The sequence below is a fragment of the Trachypithecus francoisi genome, unplaced genomic scaffold (genome assembly GCF_009764315.1).
Source record: "Trachypithecus francoisi isolate TF-2019V2 unplaced genomic scaffold, Tfra_2.0 Lachesis_group0, whole genome shotgun sequence".
Taxonomy (NCBI): Eukaryota; Metazoa; Chordata; class Mammalia; order Primates; family Cercopithecidae; genus Trachypithecus; species Trachypithecus francoisi.
The window spans coordinates 130,529,462-130,553,619 of NW_022681453.1; the positions used below are offsets into that span (position 1 = coordinate 130,529,462).

General features: G+C 42.8%; 1 protein-coding gene and 1 long non-coding RNA gene across 4 annotated transcripts in view; one reads left to right on the forward strand and one right to left on the reverse strand.

Annotated features, from left to right (window-relative positions):
* MCF2L2 (MCF.2 cell line derived transforming sequence-like 2) overlaps nucleotides 1-24,158 on the reverse strand; it is a 252,757-nt gene that overhangs the window by 92,811 nt on the left and 135,788 nt on the right. For 2 of the 3 annotated variants that reach the window (XM_033211821.1, XM_033211820.1), the window contains exons 11-14: nucleotides 22,729-22,920; nucleotides 19,462-19,653; nucleotides 17,519-17,696; nucleotides 11,321-11,421 (exon numbers count right to left, since the gene is read on the reverse strand). In XM_033211821.1, the coding sequence (XP_033067712.1) occupies nucleotides 11,321-11,421; nucleotides 17,519-17,696; nucleotides 19,462-19,653; nucleotides 22,729-22,920 (663 nt within the window). The remainder of the gene's footprint in view (nucleotides 1-11,320; nucleotides 11,422-17,518; nucleotides 17,697-19,461; nucleotides 19,654-22,728; nucleotides 22,921-24,158) is intronic. The other variant, XM_033211822.1, reaches the window with a different exon arrangement.
* Nucleotides 7,917-11,314, forward strand: LOC117083798. Its single transcript, XR_004437214.1, has 3 exons — nucleotides 7,917-8,386; nucleotides 9,790-10,049; nucleotides 11,106-11,314. It is a non-coding gene; the product is annotated as an uncharacterized LOC117083798 (long non-coding RNA).

Here is a 24,158-nt window from a genome sequence, read left to right on the forward strand (position 1 = left end):
GAGATGAGGTAAGCCCAGTGTAGGCTTTCACAGATGTGTGATAACAAGTCCCTAAACAAGACTAAAGAAGTCCCTGGGGTACTAGTCTTGCCAATTCAGCTCTAAAACAATATGGCAATCTTATATTCCAAGTGTGTGTGTGTGTGTATACGTGTATGTGTGTATACACACACACACACGTTTTCCTTTTAAAATAGGATGCCAGTCCCATAAGAATTTAAATTTTAGTTCCCTCTATTATATATATCTGACCAGGGACCAGATAATGTTTTTCATGTGTCAATATATAAAAGTTGGCCAGGTGCGGTGGCTCACACCTGTAATCCCAGCACTTTAGAAGGTGGAGGTCACTGGATCATTTGAGGTCAGGGGTTCAAGACCAGCCTAGCCAACATGGTGAAATGCCGTCTCTACTCAAAATACAAAAATTAGCCAGGCATGGTGGCAGGCACCAGTAATCCAGCTATTTGGGAGGCTGAGGCAGGAGAATCACTTGAGCCTGGGAGGCGGAGGTTGCAATGAGCCAAGATTGTACCACTGCACTCCAGTCTGGGCAACAGAGTGAGACCCTGTCTCAAAAGAAAAGAAAAAAAATAAAAATAAAAAAAAAATATATATATATCAGTCCCAGGATTCAAATTCGAACCAGTTCCAGGATTCAAATTCAATCTAATTATTTTCACCACACTACCAAAAAGTCTTCACATTTTCTATATAAAGTTGAACTAATACAGCAGTGAATGTCACATTGTATCCTTTTGTAGTTTCTCATCTATGACATTACTATGCCCAAACTCCCCACTGAACTTTGAACTCAGTCTTACTCATCTTTGGATCACCAGCGTGTAATACAGGCCCTTCATAAAGAGTGACCATTATTACCAACAAAATTTCCTCTCACTGTGAAACCTGCTCCCAATTATAAAATGAATTGTGCTCTTTCAAACTCTGTTGATCTATTGTATGTGGGGTGGATGGTAGAGTCTTATTTCATAATAACCTAATGATGGAAAAATAACAATGATTCAGGTGTAGGTAATGGACCTTGTCATCTTTTACACTGAATGATGACATCTCCCTAATTTATAGATTTTGGCATGCATGAGATGCCCTCAGGAGCTTGCAGGAATGCCTTGGCACGTTGCTCTTGCTGACATGTGTCAGACGGTTGGTGTGGGGGTAGAGGGAGTCTCCTCTGCCAAGCAAATCTAATGGAATATAACACTGGTGCCATTGAGGATGCAATGGGAAGGACCCACAGCAGATTCAGAGACTGCATTCATGAAAGCTGCACTGTATACCAATGTTTTACTAAGGTGTAGACAGATTAGTTGTGTTCTAGCATAGTGGCTTTCAACCTGACCACAACTCACAAGAAGTACATCATAACACACACACACACACATAAACATTTTTTCATTTACATCGTAACTGATGAGATATCTTTTATTTTTATGTTTAATTTTTTATTTTATTTTATTTATTGAGATGAAAGGTGAATTGTAGCCAAATTACTTTGAGAAATTTTAAAATTATACATTTTGAAAGATCCAGGAGGAAGAGAGCATATTCAAGTAAAAGCTTTCTTTTATTCAAATAGTAGACAAAAAAAATTGACCATAGAAACTCAGCAATTGCTGCCGTATTTCTTAGTGAGGGATCCCTTATGAGCTCCATTGAATGATAAAAGGATACTCTTCTAAAGCAGAGCAACAATCGTTTTTTGTGACACTGCATCCTTTTTCCCTTCCTTCACCCTGAATTTCCCCTAGGGTATACCTAGGAGAGGGAGGGCTGGCAGCCAGCTGGTGCTGTGAAAGGGAAGTCACTCATGCCTGCCCTGTCTGGAGGCCAATCAGGCGGAACAGCCCCTCTCCCCTTATGGTCATTTTATCCTGAAGAAAAAGGGTGGCAAAAAGATGGCAAAGAAGATTGCTGATCACAGATCACTGTTACACATATAACAACTGGCCGGGCGCGGTGGCTCATGCCTGGAATCCCAACACTTTGGGAGGTTGAGGTGAGCAGATCACGAGGTCAGGAGTTCAAGACCAGCCTGACCAACAAGGTGAAAGCCTGTCTCTACTAAAAACACAAAAATTAGCCGGGCATAGTGGCGCATGCCTGTGGTCCCAGCTACTCAGGAGGCTGAGGCAGGAGAATCACTTGAACCCAGAGGTGGAGGTTGAGTGAGCCGAGATTGTACCACTGCACTCCAGCCTGGGTAACAGAGCAAGATTCCGTCTCAAAAAGGTGGGGGCGGGGGTGGCAATGAAGGCAGGGAACTGCTCTGGGTCCAACTCCCCTCACATACCCTCAACCCCCATATCCACCCCACAAACCTCCACCTCCCCACTTCCAGCCTCTCTCCAGTTTCAAAGTGATGCCAACCAATACACAGGCTCTCCAGGAGCACCTTGAATGGTAACTTCTTACATTTTCTCATCACACTTATAATCTAATTGTTTTCTCCCCTATATTTTTAAGAAATACATGCTCTCAAAATTGAATTTTGAGGAATTTCATAAAAAAAAACAGTTTTGTTTTCAGTTTCTCTAAAGGACACAGAAAGCTTTTTTAAACTCATACTGTGAAAAGTCCCAACAGCTAATTTTCAATCGATTATTGAAATTGTTTTTTTCTTCCCCAAAGGGGAGATAGCAACCTTTGAACGAAATTAAGTTAACTTTTTCCCAAAGTTAAATGATTTTACTTTGTGATTTTAGGAATGTGTAGAAAGCGATTTCAGTTCTAACTCTTTTAAAGCAAGGCTATCTGGGCTGGGCGCGGTGGCTTACACCTGTAACCCCAGCGCTTTGGGAGGCCGAGGCGGGCAGATCACCTGAGGTCAGGAGTTTGAGACCAGCCTGGCCAACATGGTAAAACCCTGTCTCTACTACAAATACAAAATTAGCTGGCATAGTGATGCACGCCTGTACTCCTAGCTGCTCGGGAGGCTGAGGCAGGAGAATCGCTTGAACCTGGGAGGTGGAGGTTGCAATGAGCTGAGATCGTGCCACCACACTCCAGTCTGGGCAGCAGAGTAAGACTCTGTCAAAAACAAACAAACAAACAAACAAAAAAAAAAAACAAGGGCATCTCGTAATTTAAGGTGAAAGTATTATTTACTATTATGATCACTTTCCTTAAAAACAGGAGCTATTGGCTGGGCGCGGTGGCTCATGCCCAGGAGATCGAGACCACAGTGAAACCCCGTCTCTACTAAAAATACAAAAAATTAGCTGGGCACGGTGGCAGGCGCCTGTAGTCCCAGCTACTCAGGAGGCTGAGGCAGGAGAATGGTGTGAACCCGGGAGGAGGAGCTTGCAGTGAGCCGAGATCGTGCCACTGCACTCCAGCCTGGGTGACAGAGCGAGACTGTCTCAAAAAAAAAAAAAAAACCAGGAGCTATTAGGCCCAATTCTGAGGAGAGAATAAAAAGTAGATTTCAAGTACCCGTGCCACCTTCTTCGTTTAAAGAATGACAATAAAGTGTTAAAGGTTCAGCATTTTCTGGCATTGTACATTTAATTAATTAATTATGTAAATTATGGAAATGAGAAATAAAATGAAAAGGTATGTCACGTAAGAATCAATAATTATCAAAATGTTCTCTACCAAATGGGATGCAGGAGAGGATAGTGAGAAAAAGGAAAGGAAAAGGAAGGGAAGGAAATAAAGGCAAAGGTATTTACCCACAGCCTGAGTCCAGGGTGTTCTACACCATGCAGCCCCAGAGTGAAAAATACTAGCCTCAGGAATGAGTGGCTCTGTCTTCCTCTCCACAGCTGATGGGAAAAAGAGGGGAACCCTCAACCTTTTTTTTTTTTTTTTTTTTTTTGAGATTCACTGGGTTTTGATACGGAGAACAGAAGAGACTCTATCCTAGCAGTGCATTCACAGCTGGTTTGTCTGCCCTATTTGCTCTGCCCTAGCACTTCTTTTCCTACTTTCCATTTTCACTGCCTGCAAAAGCCACTTCAATATTCCTTTGGAAAACTGGGCAGTCTGTCCCTTTTTTAAAACCGCAACTATTTCCAGGAGAGTTAAAGGGCTTTCAGACTGCCCATCATTCATGCATTGTGGTGAACTAGCTCAGATTGCCTCTACCTTTAGTCCAGATCAGCTGTCTTGGGAGGGGGGCTTCCTGGAGGAAAGGACGAGGAGAGGAAGGTTTTAGGACATTGTATAGACTGAATCCCCTTTGGAGGAGAAGGGCAGACTTGAGGAACAAGCCTCAGTGTTCCTGAGGCTTTGTGGAAATGAGAAATGAATAGAGAAAGGTAAGAGACTGGATCCTAAATGCAATTTTGCCTATTTCAAAATTTTCAGATGGTCTTTTTTTTTTTTCCTTTTTTTAGACAAGGTCTTGCTCTGTCACCCAGGCTGAAGGAGAGTGGTGTGATCATAGCTTCCTGAAGCTTGCAGCCTCAAACTCCTGAGCTCAAGCGATCATCCTGCTTCAGCCTCCCAAAGCGCTGGGATTACAGTCGTGAGCCACCACCCCCAGCCTCAAGGTCTTTTTAATCTGAGATCTTAAATTTCCCAGCTACCATTGTTAGTAATGAATTCAATTCACTTGCTGGTTAAATTGGCTTTTATAGTCTGGACTAATACTCTAAACACTATTGGTAATAGTTTGTTTTCAGGAAAAACATCTTCTTATAAAACTGACTGCAAATGTTTTAACAATGATTTGCAAATATGTAATTCTGTTTAAAATATCAGGAAGTGAGAAACATGCTATGTGATAACTTTTGCCCATTCCCAAACCAAGAAAATATAAAGGAAGTAAGTGTGCCAAGGCCACTGAAAAGAAGCTGCCCATACATCTTGAATCTTCTCAGGCTGTTTGGTTTCATCTGATTTTAAGCTCCATGGATAAATTTCATTGTAACAACTTTTATGTCTGTAAATCTTAACCTATAAATAAAATCACAAATCAGAAAAGTACTTTATTAGGCCAGTCTTTGTCCCAGCAAATTTGGTCCAAAGCTAGTTTACAAATAATTGCCACACAGCTACAAGGCTAGTGGGTTGACTATCCTAGCATCAATGGTGTGGGCAGGGCTGCAGCCTTTGGGGCAGCATTAGCCCCACTGACAGAGGGTATAGGGTGCTCTTATCAATCTATGAGACCCCAGCCCCAACCTGGACTCAGCTGTCACAAGCCTTTACTTCTTACTGTTCCTCCTAAGTACTTTACCGGCCAACAAATTCATCCCATGAGGAATCCAAGATGGAAACCTCGAAGCTGTCTTTGATATCATGCTTCCTCCCCCTACCTTCTCTGCCTTGATCCGTTCCTTCATTCTACACATTTCCTTTAATAGTCGTGTTCCAGGCACTAGAGAGAACGTTTTGGTCAATAGGTATGATTTCTGCTCATCTCTTTTTGCCACGGCTACTAGTAAGCTCTCACCACTGATGTCTCAGCCAACTGTGACAACTGCCAGAGGCTGGTCAGCCTGCCTGCTCTTCAGTGTCTACCAGAGTCAGCAACTAATACACAGGTGCCCTCCTCCTCCTGTCAACATTCCTCAACGACAGCCTCAGTAAACTGTCTCTCATCTACCTTCCCAGCATTCTTGAGCCATTCTCAGGACAGCCTAGGCCCTTTAGACCTCTGAGATGTTATACCCTTCCTCATTCTGGAATGCCCTTCTCTGTCTTACCCACCTTTCAGAGTTCTAGTTATTTTTTTTTTTTTTTTTTTTTTGAGACGGAGTCTCGCTTTGTCACCCAGGCTGGAGAGCAGTGGTGCCATCTTGGCTCACTGCAACCTCTGCCTCCCGGGCTCAAGTGATTCTCCTGCCTCAACCTCCCGAGTAGCTGGGATTACAAGTGCCCGCTGCCATGCCCAGCTAATTTTTGTATTTTTAGTAGAGACAGGGTTTCATCATGTTGGTCAGGCTGGTCTCAAACTCCTCACCTCAGGTGATCTACCTGCCTCGGCCTCCCAAAGTGCTGGGATTACAGGTGCAAGCCACCACGCCCAGCCCTATTTATTCTTTAGAGTTGAATTCAAATGCCACCTCCTTTGAAAGCCATCCTTGATGTCCTTGTGAGGAATTGCTTTTTCTACCACATTATATATTCCTTTTACTGTAGAAACGTCATTCTGCTGTATATTATAAATTATTAGAAATATGTTGTTTCCCCCATGAAAGTTTCAAGTTTCCTGAGTTTAGGCCTGATGATACAATCATTTTCGTATAACCCATAGCAATTGCCTTAATATATATTAAATTGAGCTGAATAAGCCATGTGCCCAGTTGAACCCACTAAATATTTTAGTGATGTCATTTTTTTATTGGTGAAAGAGCAAGGCCAATGGTGATCTTAATGTTATTCTATCTTTCATCTTATTCAGCTCCCTCAACAAAAATACATTTCCTAGCTTAATGTAATCACCACCTCACTCCCCTGAACTTCAGACCCTATACTAGCCTGAGAAATCCAGATCAAACATAACGAGTTCTCCTTTATCCCAAGTCCTCATGGCCTATAAATGTAACCTCTAGGACAATGTTACAAAGAGTGAGATCTTTATACCACTGCATTCTTGTCACCAAACGTGTAAGTTAAAAATTCAGATTTTGAGTGCAGTGGCTCACGCCTGTAATCCCAGCACTTTGGGAGCCTGAGCTAGGGGATCACCTGAGGTCAGGAGTTCAAAACCAGCCTGGGCAACATGGTGAAACCCTGCCTCTACTAGAAATACAAAAATTAGCCAGGCGTGGTGACAGGCATCTGTAATCCCAGCTACTCTAGAGACTGAGGCAGGAGAATCAATTGAACCTGGGAGGCGGAGGTTGCAGTGACTGAGATCATGGCACTCCAGCCTGGGCAACAAAGTGAGAGTCCGTCTCAAAAAAAAAAAAAAATCAGATTCCGGGACCCAACCCTACACTTCCCTAATTAGAATCTCAGAGAGTGGGGCCCTGGGAATCTACATAATTCATTAGCTTCTCAGAGCTGTGGTACACAGGAAACCATGAGAATCCTTGTTCTGGAAACTTCAGAGAACTTGGCTGGGGGCTACCCCAGGATTTGGTGGAGTCCCTGAATCTCCTGTTAGCTCTGACACTGACTAGACTTCAAATATCATAGAAGGCAAGCACTGAAATGTGTTTATAGTTCATACAGTTTTCTTGTTGAGAATCAGAAATATTAATAAAAACTTCTGGGAGTCAAAGCAATAAGAAGACAAGGAACTGAATTTAGTCCCTGATCTGTTATCATTTGGCAGTAAGGTACATATTCAACAATAGGATCATTCTGTATAAGCCCCGAATCTGACCTTCTTTCACCTTCTTTTCATCTTCACACTGACCCATTCTGTCTTTTAAACACAGGATTAAATGAGTAACTAAAATTCACCAAGAACCTGCTAGGTGTCAGGTACAGTGCAAGCTGCTTTCCACACATTTCTCATTTAATCAGCCACCTGTGAAATTGCTATGATTTATCACCATTTGGCAGAAAAGGACATTTAGGGCACAAGAGATTAAATAAGCTGCTGGTTGGGTACATTAAGTATTAATAAATAATCAGATAGATAAGTTAGGTAGTTAAGTAAGCTGCCAGATTAGTAAACAGCTAGTTTCAAATCCCAGCTACAACATTTACTAGTTGTATGACCCTTGGGGAAACTCAGCCTCTGAGTCTCATGGCGCTGCTGATAAAACGGAAAACATCATCCTCACAAGGTTCTGAGGACTAGAGATGGACTCAGGTACACACAGCACCCAGTACAATGTCTGGCCTTCAGCCAGTGATAGCAACCCTCCACTCACCCCTCCATTCCCTTCCAGCTCCTGCATTCAAAAACGTTTATTTATTTATTTTTAATTTAAGAGGCTCTTTGCTCAGAATCCTGAAAAGGCTTTTGTTACTTTACTTTTTTTTTTTTTTAACCTCTGGGAGCACAGAATAGGCTTCTGCTCCTTTAAATAACTTTAACAGGCACCAAAGAACACTGTTAGCTCTTTCTTAATTCTGTAGGTCCACATTTAGGAAAAAGAAATTGTTAGCCTCTGACTTATTACCAGCTTACAAAAAGGCTGTGATGTTGGCAGCCCGGGAAAAGCAGTTCCCGTGAGTCATGCTTTCAGCTTCCAGCCAGTGAAGAACAGGAAATAGTTACGTCACTATTGCCAACAAGCACAGCGAATCGCTTCCACCACAGGGCTTTCCCAGATGACGTCAGTGAGCTGAGCACAGGGCATCACTCTTGCCAGATGGCCCCGGAAGAGTCTCAGCTGCCCTATCAAGTTTAGCTTCTCAAGTTCCCCAGAACCAGCATGGCAAGGATCATCCCTCCAGAAAAGGAAATGATTTCTCTGATAGTGATCAAACCATGTCATGATTTCAGTTGTAGGTGGTGAGTATCGGTGACTGCATTATACATGGTTTTGGTTCACAGCTATTTTTTTTTTCTCTGCGTACTTACTCTCGAGGGCAAAGGGGTGGCATTTATCACAATGTTATGATTCACTCTGCTAGACTGGCTGTGTTTCATTTCATCTTTGAGTTCTAGACCTAAGGCCAAAAGGATGTCAGAATTGCCACCCAGAGTTAGATGCATGCTCTATGCATCCTGGTCATCTCTCTTGGACAGCGGCCACAAAACACAAGCTGCAATGATTATTGTTGATGTAGTCAACTGATTTGTCCCCCTTTTAATAATCCATGATCCACATAGACATGAATCTAAACCTTTTTTTTTGAACCTATCTTTTTCTTACTAGTTTTCTTACGTATTTTGGAATAACAATTTCCCTGGTTATAATACACAATGTGTGAAACCCTAATTGCATCTATTGGTCCTAATTTCATTCCTAAGTCTAGGATTTGGGGATTTAGTGCACAAATCCACTTTCTTCCTGCTCATGTTGTTCATGACTTTATGGACTCTGCTTACATTTGCTTCCATAGCCTTGGTCTTTCTAAGCAGAAATCTGACCAGCCTCTGTTCCTACTCTGCTTCCTTCACCACCTTGACTGTTAACATACGCTGTTGTGGGAAAAGCTTTTCATTAAATACACAAACAAATCAACAATAAGGAAGAAAACAACTAAAGCACAGAAGGATGATTTTAACATGAACTTGTGCTTGTTTAACAGTACCCATACTGTTTGGTGAGTTGCCTAAATACAGAGGGAGATGGCATCTTAACAGGATGGGTTTGGAGTCTGAATTAAATAAACAACATGGCAAAAGAAGGAAGAAACCAAAAGTTGAGTAACCAGGGTTTCTTGGATTCTACTCAACACTTTCCACATCAACAGGCCTCTGATTCTATCCCCACTGCTGCTCCTACACTGTCTATGTTTTTCTTTTACAACAACAACAAAAAACCATAGAACTTGTTTACTGTTCACAATAATCGAAATAAATCACTCTAATTTGGATTCCTTTATATGAGAACTTCCATATGCTTAAAACTCCCGTAGCATCTTTATAGTGTGCAGGTCATAAATATGTTGTCTGAAGATGGGCAAAGTAGGTCATAGAGATAGGAAGTGAGTTCACGTCATGTTGTGAGTCAGTGGCAACAGAATATGAGCTCAGGGGCCAAATCTGAGCTCTGATCATGTGACACAGTCCTCACCTTCAGAGATGACACTCTCCTAGAAGTCCAGGGTGCAGAAATGGATAGGCTGATGTTCACTTTTGAAGAGGACCACAATGAAACCCTTTTAATATTACTTAATGATTCCACAGACCTCCTGGGTGTTAAATCAGGTGAATCTACTTTGAAAAATTGCTGTTTACTTTTTTAGGTGGCTGATCAAGACAGCATGAAATTTCATACAGTTTCCTAACTTGAGAAAACATGGTGATGCAATTCCTCCAACCAGAAGGGATTTATGGACAGCAGTGGCTAGGTCCTAATCTGCCCTGAATACAGGATGACTAAACAAATTGGCAGATGGACGAAGCTTTCTCTCTAAGAAAAGTCTGCTGAGAACCCTCGTTCCCACTCTGTTTCTGCCTCCAAGAAGAAAAGCGTAAAACTCACTTTCTTCCAGACTCTTTAAAGGTCAGTGGAGTTCCCGTGGGGTTCATATTCAGACGCTTTGGGGATTGATGATGGATCACAATGTTGCTGAAGCTCATTTGAGCCCCTGGCCTCATGGTTTCAGAACCATTCAGCCAGTCAAATATTTAATTTTCAGGGAGGCAGGGGAAAGGGAACCCCTTCAGGGGTTGCTATGCAGCAACATATATTCACAATTCACAATTAATTATACTTCAGCTTCTAAATATATGTTACTTTAAAATTATACAGTGCTTAGCAATTTTCAAATTTTCATTTCACGCTCAAAATATTTTCAGGAGGTAGCTATTGTTATACTCATCTGTACAAGAAGGAAACTGAGGTTTCAAGAGGTTATGTTGCTGAAACCCAGATCTGCCTGATTCCAAACCTTATGCTTTTTTAAAACTTCTATTTTGAAATAATTATATTAAGTCACATGAGGTTGCAAAGAAATGGAAAGTCTCATGTCCCCTTTCTCCAAACCTCCTCCAATGTTAACATCTAAGAAACTGACACTGGCACAATCCACAGAGCCTATTAAGGGTTCACCAGTTATTCACGCACTTGTATGTGTGCATGTGTGTGTGCAGCTCTATGCAATTTTGTTATGCTCTTTTTTTTTTTTTTTTTTGAGACGTGGTTTCGCCCTGTTGCCCAGGCTGGAGTGCAGCAGCACAATCTTGGCTCACTGTAACTGCCACCTTCCAGTTTCAAGTGATTCTCCTGCCTCAGCCTCCCAAGTAGCTGGGACTGCAGGCGTCCGACACCACGCTTATCTAATTTTTGTATTTTTAGTAGAGATGGGGTTTCACCATGTTGGCCAGGATGGTCTCAAACTCCTGACTTCGTGATCTGCCCTCCTCGGCCTCCCAAAGTGCTGGGATTACAGGTGTGAACCATCGCGCCCGGCGTGTCATGCTCTTTTTATGCATGAACCATATACTGTTCTACCAATTTTAAATATGAAGTCAGATTACAGAAATAAATAAAATGATTTTTCTTTTACTACAACAGTACCTACTGATAATTACATACACAACCAAATTTCATTTCTAGCTGCCATTAAGAAGAAAAGGATGAAAAGGAAAAAAATCCTATAAACCCCAGTTCTTGAAAGCATTAGTCTGTGCTGTGTGCCTTGATGGGCTTATCTTCTGGAGGTGACAATAGGTACAGATTAAGGAAACACAATTTGTTGATTTATTGATAATTATGACAGCAACCTTCTCTCTTGTCAGAAAGTTCCATAAGTAAAATAAAGGTAATTTTACCTTGACTTCAAATTTAGTCTCATCGTCTTCCTTTCTCCGGGAGTTCAACTCTGTCTCTGTATAAGGTTCCTCAGACGTTCTCAGAGGAGGAGCTAGAGGGACTAAGAAAACCTGCCATTAATTTGGTTATTTGACTTCTAAATTATAACTCAGAGCACTTTGTCTGACTTGGACAAATAGCTGGACCACGTCAATGTGGTTAACTAAAAAAGCTCAGTTGAGCTGCTGCATTGATTTCCCAGGTGGTGGATGAAATTGGAGGTGAAGGAGAGACACAGAAAAGAAATAGAATCCTTGACTCCAGGGACTTGACATTTCAGCAGAAGAGAAAAAAGTCACACCCAGCACCATATGAAACATCAAACTACAATAAATCTATAAATATAGTAATGTGATAAAGAATGGTAGATTTTCTGTCATTCCCATTTTTAAGACTCAGCTAAAAGGTCACTTTCGGCTGGGTTTGGTGGCTCACACCTGTAATCCCAGCACTTTGGGAGGCAGAGGTGGGCAGATCACCTGAGGTCAGGAGTTCGAGACCAGCCTGGCCAACATGGTGAAATCCCGTCTCTACTAAAAATACAAAAATTATCCGGGCACAGTGGCATGTGCCTGTAATCCCAGCTACTTGGGAGGCTGAGGCAGGAGAATCACTTGAACCTGGGAGGCAGAGGTTGTGGTGAGCTGAAATCGCGCCACTGCACTCCAACCTGGGCGACAGAGCTAGGCTCCATCTCAAACAAACAAACAAACAAGCAGGACACTTTCCTCATGAAGTCTTCCTTATTACAAACTTTATGGATTCCTTTATGCACTGCTGCTTTGGCATGCATCATGTGTACAGCATAATGTTGCACTTGATGTTGTTCTTGGATTCGAAGACTAAATTCTAGGTGCTGCATTGTATTGAATATATTTTCCATTATAAAGGTAATTAATTTTTGCTTATTATAGAAAATCTGAAAAACACTAAAATCTTAACATTGAAGCATAGTCACTTAGTATATTTCCTTATAGTCTTCTTTCAAATGCTCTCCCTCTTTTTACACACATACATGTACACACACAATCATACTATGATTGTACTGTAAGAGGATGGCCATGCCTGCGATAGCCAGCAGTTGTTGCTGGTATAATCTGATGGTATAATTGTTGGATTCCAGAACTGATGGATGCACATTTATCAGTGAATGGGAGGACTGTGAGATAGAATCAGTTGACTGAGTCAGGAAGAAATTGGGCTGTCTTGCTCTTGCTCTTTTCTCTCGGTCACTATCTCCCTTCTCCCCTTCCCACAAGGTCCTAGACACCTGGGAAATATTCTTTCTTTAAGCTCCATGGCCATTTGGTAGTAAAACTGGGACTTGGAGAGGAGAAGCCCTGGTTAGGCCTCAAGGCTTCCTAACCCACCTTACCAGCTTTACCAAGCATTGTGGGTGATGGCCACAAGGCTAATAGATAAGAGGTACTTTGAATTCTTATTTGTCACAGTCGCCACCCTTGTATATGCTGGTCCCTTGGGAAACTCACAGGAGATGTGATTAATCCCAGGCAGGATTTGAGCATTTCTTTTTTTCTTTTCTTTTTTTTTTTTGAGATGAAGTCTCGCTCTGTTGCCAGGCTGGAGTGCAGTGGTATGATCTCAGCTCACTGCAACCTCCACCTCCCAGGTTCAAGTGATTATTCTGCCTCAACCTTCCAAGTAGCTGGGACTACAGGCACGCACCACCATGCCCAACTAATTTTTGTATTCTTAGTAAGGATGGAGTTTTACCATGTTGGCCAGGATGGTCATGATCTCTTGACCTTGTGATCTGCCTGCCTCGGCCTCCTGAAGTGCTGGGATTACAGGCGTGAGCCACTGTGCCCGGCCGACTTTAGCATTTACAGGTCCCAAGACCAAAATGCGCTTCATCAAACGCCACCAATATATCACCCTGATTCTTAGCTATGATAGACTTGAGGGAGGTTGACATCTGACCTCCAGAAGCTCCTCCCAACCCTTTCATTCTGTGAGCCAACTGGAAGCAGCTTGGGCTTTCTATGGGTTTTTCATAGATGTTATGTTGAAAATGGTAGAAAAGTACACTGCTACCCCAGGTTATATATATGACCATTAATGCTGCTTTGTAATAACAGACAATCCTTTGGGCTCCTCCCTCTCTGTGGGATCTCTATAAAGTGAGTGATTCCAGGCACAATAACTAGATGCTAGAAATGGATGCACAATAATTGGTGACACCATGACTGAGAAGCACCTGTCCTTGACACTGTAAGTAGAGTGAAGCAGTGAAAGGCAGGGCCACAGAAGCCACACTACCAGTGTTCAAGCCTTGCTCTTCCATGCACGAGGCACACATGATTACAGTCACCTCTGTGCCTTACCTTTTTCATCTGTAAAGTAGGGAAAAATGAGAAATCCTATAGTAAAGGGCTGTGATGAGGCTTTAATGAGTTCATTTGTGAAGAATGTAGATCATATACAATGTATAACACATTTTAGCTATTATAGTCACATGGCATTAAAAAGTTTTTTCACATTCCTTATGGACTTCAGAGGTGTTAAAAGTTGTAGCCAAGGCATCCAGCTAACAAGAGTCAGAGCTGAAATTCCAGCTCTTAAGCCCTTCCACCCATCTTCTTTACACTGTGAAATACCATTGCTTATCTTGGCACAGACTCAGCTACTAAGGAATCAGACAAAAATGTTTGAAAAGCCTTTTAGTGACTTGCTAGAGTCCACACTCAGTAGATACTTGCCAAAAACAAAAGTGCAGGATTGTTCTGCAAAACGAGCTAGTTGTTTGACTTAGGTCAATGACAACCTGTTCAGACTTGACAAAGACCTATTTATTCTGGAAAGGAGTGTTATCTATTATGAAATCTTGTATTTGAAAAGCCGAGAAACACATCTCTAATTCTTGCTTTATTTAGTTGAAACAAACATATGTTCCTTGAAACAACGAATGAGGCCAAGTCGTAGATGTGAACATGGTTTAGCTTGAGGGAAGATGAAAGGTCAAGAGAACAAAGTTCTGTTTCCAATCATCTAAGAAGGATGTCTCTGTGTATGTTTGGGTATGTCTGTGGTATGTGTATGCAAGTGTGTTAAAGTGTGTACGTGGATGTGTGTGTGTATTTGCAGACAAAATTCAGGAAATACACTACATGTTATCAGGCTTACTTCTAAAAAGTAGGATACGTGGTGGAAGACGAGGGACTGTAAATTGTACTAAATGGAGAATTATCAAAACACACCACAATTTTCAGATAAACAAAAACTGAAAGAATTTATTGTTAACAGGCCAGGTACAGTGGCTCACAACTGTAATCCCAGCTCTCAGGGAGGCAGAGGTGGGAGGATAGCTTGAGCCCAGGAGTTCGAAACCTGCCCGGACAGTATAGCAAGACTCCGTTCTCCATAAAAAGGAAAAAATAAAGACAAGAAAAGAATTTGTTGCCAGTAGACTCCCCAACAATAAATACTAACAGAAGCTCTTTATTCTGAAGAGAAATGACATAAGATAGTAACTCAAATCTATAATAAGGAATGAAGAACCCCAGAAATGGTGAATAAGGGGGTATGTATACACACACACACACACACACACACACACACACAGAGGTATTTGTCTTAATATTGAAAGCAAAGATTGTAATACCATAGTGGGGGTTTTACATATATAGATGTAATATTTATGATAAGAATAGCACAGAGGATGGATGGGGAGCATATGGAAGTATGACGTTGTACATTTCCTATATTTTGCATAGAGTGGTAAGAAACTAACTCAACAGATCATGACAAGTTAAGATGCATATGGTAATCCCTAGTCTGGGTGAAAAATAGTGCAAAGAGATATGATAACAAGCCAATAGAGGAATTAAAACAAAATATTAAAAAATATTTACTAACCCAAAAGAAGGCAGGAAAAGAGGAAAAGAGGAATAGAAAGTACATGAGACATAAAGGATAACAAAACAGGAGCTCTAAATCCAACTATATCAATAATGATGATGGATGTAAACATAAAAATCTAATCACTCCAATTACAAGGCACAGGTTGCAGTGTATAAAAAGGCAAGGCCCAACTATATGCTGCCTACAACAAATATACTTTAAATACAAAGAAGAATAGAAAACAAAAAAATATGTTGTGCAAACACTAAGCATGAGAAAACAGGAATGGCTGTGACAATATCACACAAGATAGACTTTAAGAGTATTTCTAGAGATAAGGAGCGAAGGAGAGACATTTCATCATTATAAAAGGGCTAATATATCTGCAAGACATAAAAACCATGAATATATATGTGCTTAATGACAGAGCGCCACAATACACGACACAAACAAATGACATGTACATCCCGCCCAAGGACAGTTTATTCCAAGAATGTACAGTTGTTTTCACATTTGAAAATAAATCATTGTAATTTACCATATTAACAAATAAAGAAGAAAAACCATATCATTATCTCAATACACGGACCAAATAAGCATTTGAAAAACTCAATAGTCATTCATGATAAAAACTCTCAAAAAAATAGAAATAGAAGGGAATTCCCTCAATCTGATAAAAGACATCTGTGGAAAACCTATAGCTTACATCATACTTAAAGGTGAAACTTCAACCTTTTTCCTAATATTGGGAAAATACATGGATGTCTGCTCTCACCATTTCTATTTGACATTGTAGTGGAGGTCCCAGTCATTATAATATGACCAGAAAAAAAAGTACAAAGATTGAAATAGAAAAAGTAAAAGTATTTCTAATCACAGATGATAGGATTATATCTCTATATAAAAATCTATTCCTATTCTTAAATATGGTAAATTCCATTCATTATAGGGTTAAAAAAATGTGAAATGCCTAAGGCCTTTACACTCAAAACTACTGCATTGTTGAGAGAAATTAAAGATGACCTAAAAAACATAAGTTATAACATATTCAGGAATTGGAAAAGTCAATATTGGTAAGATAATAGTTCTCTCCAAACTGGCTCATATATCCAGTGTAATCCCTATCATAATCCCAGCAGAAATTGAAAGGTGATTCTAAAACTTATGGAAAAATGAAAAGGACCTAAGATAGCCAAAACAACCTTGAAAAAGAGCAACGTTGGAATATTGCATGACTTGATCTTAAAGGCTAACTAATAAGCTATAGTAATCAGGACCATGTGGGATTGGCATAAGAACTTACCTATTTTTTAAATCTCTGCTCAAAGAACCAATTTTACTACACCATTGCTAATAAAATGTGGGCCTTTTAAAGGTCCTCAATGGAGTCTATTGTATGCTGTTATCATTACGTTGTTATTATTATGATGCATTTGTTGCTGTTGTTGTTGTCGAGATGGAGTTTTGCTCTTGTCACCCAGGCTGGAGTGCAATGGCACAATCTCGGCTCACTGCAAACTCTGCCTCCTGGGTTCAAGCAATTCTTCTGCCTCAGCCTCCTGAGTAGCTGGGATTACAGGCGCCCACCACCATGCCCAGCTAATTTATATATATATAAATAAATTTTTTTTTCTTTTTTTTTGAGATGGAGTCTCGCTCTGTCGCCCAGGATGGAGTGCAGTGGTGCCATCTCGGCTCACTGCAAGCTCTGCCTCCTGGGTTCGTGCCATTCTCCTACCTCAGCCTCCTGAGAAGCTGGGACTACAGCCACCCGCGGCCACGTCTGGCTCATGTTTTGTATTTTTAGTAGAGATGGGGTTTCACTGTGTTAGCCAGGATGGTCTCTATCTCCTGACCTTGTCATCTGCCCACCTCAGCCTCCCAAAGTGCTGGGATTACGGGCGTGAGCCACCACGCCCAGCCTAATTTTTATATTTTTAGTAGAGATGGGGTTTCACCATGTTGGCCAGGCTGGTCTCGAATTCCTGACCTCAGATTATTCACCCGCCAAGGCCTCCCAAGGTGCTGGGATTACAGGCACGAGCCACCGCGCCCGGCCTTTATGATGCATTTTTTTTTACTCTTTCAGTAGATTGTGTGTTTCTCCTTACATCCAGGCACTTGGTGTCATCTAAGTGTTTATGTCTTCCATGTCTGCGCTATGGCATATCTGTAGTCTGTTTTAAGTAGTATCTGTTAAAACAGTGACCATTATCCATTGTACACAACCAGTCTCAGTCCTTATGTTGCTGGAGAAACACAAAAGCCACAAAGCTTCTTTTCCTCAAATAACCTACCCGAGGTGGAGGGCTGGCTGGTTTTCGATGACACCCATTTTGGTGAAGACTCAGGATGTGGGGCCACAGGTTGCACTGGACGAGTCTGTTTGGCTGCCAGTTTCATCAGACTCACTTGCCTCTTGTGAAATATTTCCTGGACATCATCCAGCCTCTGCAAAACTTTCTGAGCTTTGGCCTGCAGTAACAAAAGCAAATCATGATGAACAGGTCTCTCTGTATACAGCCTGAGGACACGAAGCATTCCCTTACTCCCACCTTCCCCTACTCCCCCCATCCCTACCTCCCTCAGGTGACCCCCTCTGGGCATCACTATGCAAGTCGTTGCAGGTCCTGCCATGCTCCAGAATTGTGCATCTAAGGATCAGCCTCTCCTACTTGAGACCCTTGAGGGCAATGACTACATCCTTGCACTATGGCATCTCCAGTGCCTGGAACACCCTGGCACAGGAGTTTGAGACCAGCCTGGTCAACATGGTGAAACCCCATCTCTACTAAAAAAACAAACATTAGCCGGGTGCGGTGGCTGGCACCTGTCATCCCAGCTACTTGGGAAGCTGAGGCAGGAGAATTGCTTGAACCCGGGAGGCAGAGGTTGCAGTGAGCCGAGATCATGTCAATGCACTCAAACCCAGGCGACAGAGCAAGACTCCATCTCAGAAATAAATAAACAAACAAACAATTAGAATATAATGTGGTTTGTGTCATGTTAGACAGAGCAAAGATTTTGGCCTGAGTCCCTGGATGGACTTCAGGGCATTCCCCAGAATTACATGAACAGTTAGACAGGCTGGATATAATCTGTTTGTTCCTCCACCGCGTCTTCTCTTCCCTGCTGTGTGCCCAGGAAGCTGACTTAAAGAAGCTCTTAAACCAGAGGTGCAGACAAGGTGATGTGGCTCTCAGAGGAAGGTGTGCTATCTACAACCCTGCTGGCTTCATGGAAGAATGCGCTTCTCAAATGCAAATCCAATCAAGTTATCCCCTGCTTAAATCCAAACTCTTTCATGTGGCCCACAAAGCCTACCTTGCCTTCCTCTCTCTAACCTCACCCAAAACACACTTCCATTGCTCTCTAGGTTCCAGCACCCTGACCTCTTGGTCTGCACTGTGCCAGGCTCCCTCCAGCCCTGAAGCCTTCGCACATGCTGTTCCTCCTGTCCGGAAAGGCTCTCCCATCTTGTCTACTCATTCTCCAGGCTTTAGCTCAAGTGACTCTTCCCAAGAGCCTTCTCTGACCCCAGTCCAGGTCAAGTTCCTCTGTCACATGCCTGACCCTGAATCCCTCCTTGACAGCACTTATATCAGCTTGTAATACATTTTTGTGTGATTATTTTGTTAATGTCAGCCTCTCCCACGAAACTGTAAGCTCAGTGAGGGATGGAAACATGCCTATTTATTTCTTTTTTTATTCGAGACGGAGTCTCACTGTGTCGCCCAGGCTGGAGTGCAGTGGCACGATCTTGGCTCACTGCAAGCTCCGCCTCCCAGGTTCACGCCATTCTCCTGCCTCAGCCTCCCGAGTAGCTGGGACTACAGGCACCTGCCACCACGCCTGGCTAATTTTTTGTATTTTTAGTAGAGATGGGGTTTCACCATGTTAGCCAGGATGGTCTCGATCTCCTGACCTCGTGATCCACCCGCCCGCCTCGGCCTATTTCTAATCATCACGGTATCCTCAGCACTCAGCACAATGTGTGGTACATCAGGAATGCTCATAAGCATTAATAGAGAAATGACTGATTTGAGTCAGATGAAGGTCAGTATGCCAGGATGTTCAGGCCAGGAGTCTAAGAGGCCACCAGAGGGCTTTGGAATCGGTGAGCCCACTCAATACAGCCTGCTCAGTACACCCTGCGTGCACTTTATCAGGAAGGAGATACAGTCCCTCCCTCCCCTATCCATTTCCCAACCATAGGATCAAAATAACCCGGAAGCATTACCTTTGCATCGAGGGTGAGCAGCAACTCAAACTCACTGTAAAACTCCTTGGGGCTGAGCAACGGGGACTCCTTGGCTGTGCCCAGGAATGTTGCAATGTCATTCAAGGCGATGTCAACCCCCTCTCGAGACTGGCACTTGTCTACAGCTTGGGAAGCCAAGAGGTAGATTCCTGCCTCACACCATTGGCTGACCTTCGGAAAGAAACAGTGCCTTGTGCACTTTGCCTGACCACAACTCAGAGCCACCATAATCCTCAGCAGGTCTGAGCTTGTATACAAGGATTCTGAGACAATGGAAAATTGTCATGGGACGGCATAAAGTTTAAGGGGTCTAACCACTGTAAATTATACTATGAGGTGGACAAGCCCAAACCAATCTACACCTGTCCACTTCTCAGGGAGGTCACTTGGTCAGCAAAATGAGTCATATAACGTTCTTCTCTCTTCCACTGACGGAAATTGCTACATCTCCAGGAGGAGACAGGTAAATATGTATTTAATTTGAGACAGCGTTTCACTCTGTTGCCCAGGCTGGAGTGTAGTAGTGCAATCATGGCTTAATGCAGCCTGGAGAGGTCTACCCCAGGCTCAGGTGATCTTTTCATCTTAGCTTCCCAAGTAGCTGGGACTACAGATGCGTGCCAGCACACCAGGCTAATTTTTCTTTCCTTTTTTTTTTTTTTTTTTGAGACGGAGTCTCGCTCTGTCGCCCAGGCTGGAGTGCAGTGGCCGGATCTCAGCTCACTGCAAGCTCCGCCTCCCGGGTTCACGCCATTCTCCTGCCTCAGCCTCCTGAGTAGCTGGGACTACAGGTGCCTGCCACCTCGCCTGGCTAGTTTTTTGTATTTTTTAGTAGAGACGGGGTTTCACCATGTTAGCCAGGATGGTCTCAATCTCCTGACCTCGTGATCCGTCTGTCTTGGCCTCCCAAAGTGCTGGGATTACAGGCTTGAGCCACCGCGCCTGGCCTTTTTTTTTTTTTTTTTTTAAGAGACAGGTTTTGGCCATGTTGCCCAGGCTGGTCTCAAACTCCTGGGCTCAAGCAATCCTCCCACCTCAGCCTTCCAAAGTGCTGGGATTACAGGCATGCGGCACTGCACCACCCAGCCTTAGAGCTACATATCTCTTAGGCTGGTCTAACCATAGAGAAATGTAATCAATGGCTTTTGGGGTTTACCTGCATCCAAATTGGTTAGGAGAACACAGGGTGATTAATGAGACATTAGACCCTGCCCTTACATTTCCTGGGAGAAGGGAGTGTCCCTTTTAACAAAAACACAACTTTCTTCTTTGGATTCCCAGGCGATCCCTATTTGCATTTACTGGCATTTGTCTTTCCTAAGGAAGCAATAATGCAAAGCTTTGTAACTCAGCACAGCAATACTCAAAATTTTGGATGCTGGGAGGACGTCAGATAGGTGATGAATTCTAATTATTCAGATTTTTTAAAAGACTCATTTTCTTTGCTCTTCTGAACTCTACTGAGACACCTGAACAGAAAGACAGGGGACCCTTATGCTACCTGAAGAGTTACATGAAAATAAGCTTCCAGTGCCAGTACCTCTGCATTTCCATTTACCATGTGACCTGAAAAGCAATATAAAATAACTATACAGAGAAAAAAAGATCAAAATGGAACACTCCAAAGCGGTTGTCTTTCTAAGTGGGAAAATGATAGGCAACTTAAATGTTTGTCTCATTTTTTTTTTCCCTAGATAATCTAGGGAAATGAATGTAGCACAGTGAATATGTGCTACATTTAGAATAATAAAAATATATTTCAGAATTAATAATTACCATTATGTAGGGGTGGGGGGTAGTAGGATATGTACACGCACATGAGTAACCTTTTTCTTCCTACATTTTTGGATTTCCACAATAATATGAACTCATGCTTTGATATATGCTGTGAAAACTTTCTCTTTACACATCATGCCTAGATCTGCAAAAAACATTAGGCTGGGATTTTCTGTAGAGTTCCTACGGCTACTTGCTTTCTCTCTCTCTCTGTCTCCCTCTCTCCGTCTCATACCCACGTGCACACACACACACACACACACACACCACTCTGGAGCAAAAATGGAGTTAGCAAAACAGCAGCTGATCCTGCAGCGAGCTCAGCACACAGAGCAGGCTGCGCACCAGCCCCTTCTGAGCCACTTGCTTCTGGAACAACTGTATTTCATTGACATTAAAATCCCTTTGGCAATGGGGTGAGGTAAGCAACCGGGTGGGTGACCCCTGGCATGCAAGAGGAACAGCTGTGGGGATGGAGCATGCTGACTCATTGCCATCAGTCACATGCTGCCTGGGACCAGCTGACAGGGAAGACTCCAGAAACCACTGTTCCTGCTGACTGGGAACATACCCTAGAGGTCACCTCCAAAGGGCACCAGGGTCTGCACACCCCTCTCCCTGTGGGACCCTGGCATGCAGCCTTGCTGTCTATCCTGTGAAGCCTCGGTGTGGAATCTGGCAGGCCTGACTTCAATTCTGGCTTCCCCTGTTTGCACCATGTATGGTCTTGGGCAGTCACTTCCCCAGGGTTTCTTGGTGTCATTCCTGCACCACCTGCACCAGAATCATTTGGGCGCTTTAGTAAAATACTAGTTCCTGGGCAGCATTCCAGACCTACTGACGCTGAGTCTCCAGCCCTGGTGCATAAGGGAATCTGCCATATAACAGCTCACTAGGTATTCTTGTGTGCTACATTTTGAGAACCAGCACAGTATCAGTTTCTGCCTCTGCACAATGAGGTCATTAATACCTTCCTCAGAGGTTGTCTTGAGGATTATAAATAGATGACATAATTATGTTCCTGGTAGAAATAGAGTAGGTGCTTGATAAATGCTAGGGCATATAAAATGGTCATTATTACTTCAGCTTCTCCAAGAAGAATCAAAACCCTTTGCCTTTATATGAGGGAAGCACTCTGCAAATATAGTGCTTGGTTCTCTGTACACCTGAAAGGGAATCAAGAAGTGTTCCCACAGGGCCAGGCCAAAACACACTCTTAAAGTCTGGCTCCACACAGATAGAAATGGCCTTTAGTTAATTTAATGGGATGTGGTGGGATGGCCAGCGCACTTTTTACCTTCAGTACCTCTTCAACCTAGGATCTGCACACTTTGAATGCCTCTTGAACATCTTTTCACATAAAGCACTTGAGCCTGTCAGCAATCACACAAGGAAGGGAGGACGAGTATAATGGAAGCTTCTTCACAGAAAATCTTGCAGACATCACGTTCTTGGCTGTGTTTTACTCACCTTGTCCAGCTGTCTATGAAACTCTAAGGACTTTCCTAAAATGTTCCATTTTTTCTTGTTTTCATTGATGAAATCGTCACAGAGGTGTCTGAGCTCCACACACCGGGGCCTGATGGTGTCTGCTGCATAATGGTGGCTTTGGATGAGCTGGTCCCCAACCAGTGCCAGCAGCTGGGCCTTTTCCAGGGGCTCCTGCAAAGTGAACATGCACAGCCAGGCATCAGAAGTCAGGGCATCGTGAGGCTGAGAGCTGCCTGGTACTGTGTGCTCCAAGCCTGGAGGGAGGCTGGGGAGATGCTAACCCAGGACGAAGGCTGGAGAACCTGAGAAAGCTCTGAATGGTTCCAGGTCCAGGAAGTTGAGCCTGGCCCGGAGTTGTCTATACTCTAAACAATAGCAGTCATTCTATTGTTGAGTTCTGGGCTAGACATTGAGGATATAGTGCTGACAAGCCAAAAATTTTCAGATTAATGGAGAATTAAGATATTAACTAAATTACACAAATTGTTAAATTATTACAATTGCAATACATTCTAGGGCAGAAAAGCATGGAGTGCACATAATAAGAGATTTTGAATACCCCTATTAACTAAAGGAACAAGAAGAGGAACTGACACTTGTCTTTGAGGAGAGTGGGGGGTGAGCTGAAGTTGAGACACTGGTAAAAATTGGGTTTGGACAACTCAAAGGTGGTCATGACACTTAAGAAATATGCTTGTCTAGGCTGAGTGTAGTGGCTCACACCTGTAATCCAGCACTTTGGGAGGCCGAGGTGGGTGGATCACTTGAGGTCAGGACTTCAAGATCAGCCTGACCAACATGGCAAAACCCTATCTCTACTAAACACAAAAATTAGATGGGCGTGGTGGTAGGTGTCTGTAATCCCAACTACTCAGGAGGCTGAGACAGGAGAATCGCTTGAACCTGGGAGGTAGAGATTGCAGTGAGCTGAGATTGTGCCACTGCACTCCAGCCTGGGTGACAGAGCAAGACTCCATCTCAAAAAAAAAAAAAAAAAAAGAAAGAAAGAAAGAAAAAAAAAAAAGAAATATGCTCGTCTAAACCCTTTCCCAAAGCCTGTAAGGGCCCTGTTTGCACTGACCCTGTCTGCTCAATCACATTTCCTACCTCTTTCTGCATGACACTTCACTCTAACCACACGTGCCAAGTTTTCCTGTTTTTTTAAGCATTTGTTCATTCATCCGTCTCATATTACTGAGAACCTATTAAGTGCCAAACACTGTCATAGGTGCTGGGGGTTCATTGGTAAAGAAAGCAGGCAAAAATCCCCACCTCATGAAATGAAGCTTACATTTTAATGGGAGACACAGGCAATAAATAATTGCATGTGTGGATTATATGGTATCTTAGACAGCGACGAGTATATGGAGAAAAATTAGATGATGGGGAGGGCAGGGAGTGCTGGAGCT